Source organism: Austrofundulus limnaeus, unplaced genomic scaffold, assembly GCF_001266775.1.
Source record: "Austrofundulus limnaeus strain Quisiro unplaced genomic scaffold, Austrofundulus_limnaeus-1.0 Scaffold442, whole genome shotgun sequence".
Lineage (NCBI taxonomy): Eukaryota > Metazoa > Chordata > Actinopteri > Cyprinodontiformes > Rivulidae > Austrofundulus > Austrofundulus limnaeus.
The window spans coordinates 135,991-137,283 of NW_013952844.1; the positions used below are offsets into that span (position 1 = coordinate 135,991).

General features: G+C 43.4%; 1 protein-coding gene across 1 annotated transcript in view; it reads left to right on the forward strand.

Annotated features, from left to right (window-relative positions):
* The window catches only part of dbpa (D site albumin promoter binding protein a), a 30,757-nt gene that overhangs the window by 8,015 nt on the left and 21,449 nt on the right, over positions 1-1,293 (forward strand). Inside the window, exon 3 of the mRNA XM_014024851.1 lies at positions 478-743. Within this exon, the coding sequence (XP_013880305.1) occupies positions 478-743 (266 nt within the window). The remainder of the gene's footprint in view (positions 1-477; positions 744-1,293) is intronic.

A 1,293-nucleotide genomic window follows, 5' to 3' on the forward strand; every position in this document is an offset into this window, starting at 1 on the left:
TAATTATTATTGATATTATTGTTTAAAGTGTTTCACCCAACTTGTATTTGACATTTTGAAACAGTCATCACCTGTGTGTGTCATTTACAGAGGTGAAATGATACGATGCTTTACTATTAGTTGGACACATGTTGGTTTATTTGAAACATCTTTTAAATGTTAACAGGTGTAAAATAATTAGATTTCAGTGGGTTTGATAGTCAAGGTTTTTCTGTTTAGGTGGTTTTAGTAGCACAAAGTCCCACATTTACCTACTTCTAACCATAGCTGATCTAACCTTGTTAGAATGGATCTGAGTTTCAGCTCATCTCTTCCAGCGCAGCACAAATAGGATAAACACTGCAGTAAACAGCTTTTATTCCCCCTGATAGTCGGAGCAATATTCACAGCCCCTGTTTGWATTGCAGCAAAACAATTAAACATAATGTTTGGTGTTTTATTTATTTATTTATTTATTTTAACGTTTGTCTTCTCCAGACAAAGACAAGCCCCTGGATTCTGATGAAGACTCGATGGGCGTTAGTGCCGGAGGGCCCGGCGGGGTGGGAGGAACCCCAGGCTCCGGCCCGCTGCGACCCAACTCCCAGTCGGCCTTCCTGGGCCCGATGCTGTGGGAGCGGACCCTGCCGTGTGACGGAGGCCTGTTCCAGCTGCAGTACATGGACCTGGAGGAGTTCCTGACGGAGAATGGGATGGGGATGCAGAACGGACCCAGCTCCACCAGCGCTCAGATCCCCTCCCAGGTGAAACCCTCTGAACCCGAGYGCCAACCGCTCTGACGGACGTGCAGAAAGCAGCTTCTGCTATTTGTTTAACGCAGCTCGACTTGTTGTCCTAACAATGCGTTAAATCGCAGTGCTGTAATGGGAACACATCTGTCTTATCTAAAGCACTGCTGGTTCAAATCCCAGGAGGCTTAATGAGGTTCCAGAGGTTAATGTTTCCATATTACAGCTCCGTGCATTTCTCAGCACATCCAGCTGTTCACAGCCAACATCCTGTCYGCTGTCACATCTTCTTATTAATCTGCTGTGTCTGCAGAGCATTTCCCCTAAGTCTCATAGTGGTAAAACACAACTGGATCAGCACATCAACTCTGCCTGTAAATACCAAGGAGTGAAAGGAGGATTCTGTAGAAACATCAAACTTCAKGGGAAGACACTTAGAATTAGATATATAGTAGTTTAACATGGCTGAACGACATTTAAGCCTAATTTGACAATGTTTTTTTAATATGCTAATCACTTTGTTAGCTTGACCTGTTGACGTTTTTAGAAATATAAAAACACTTTT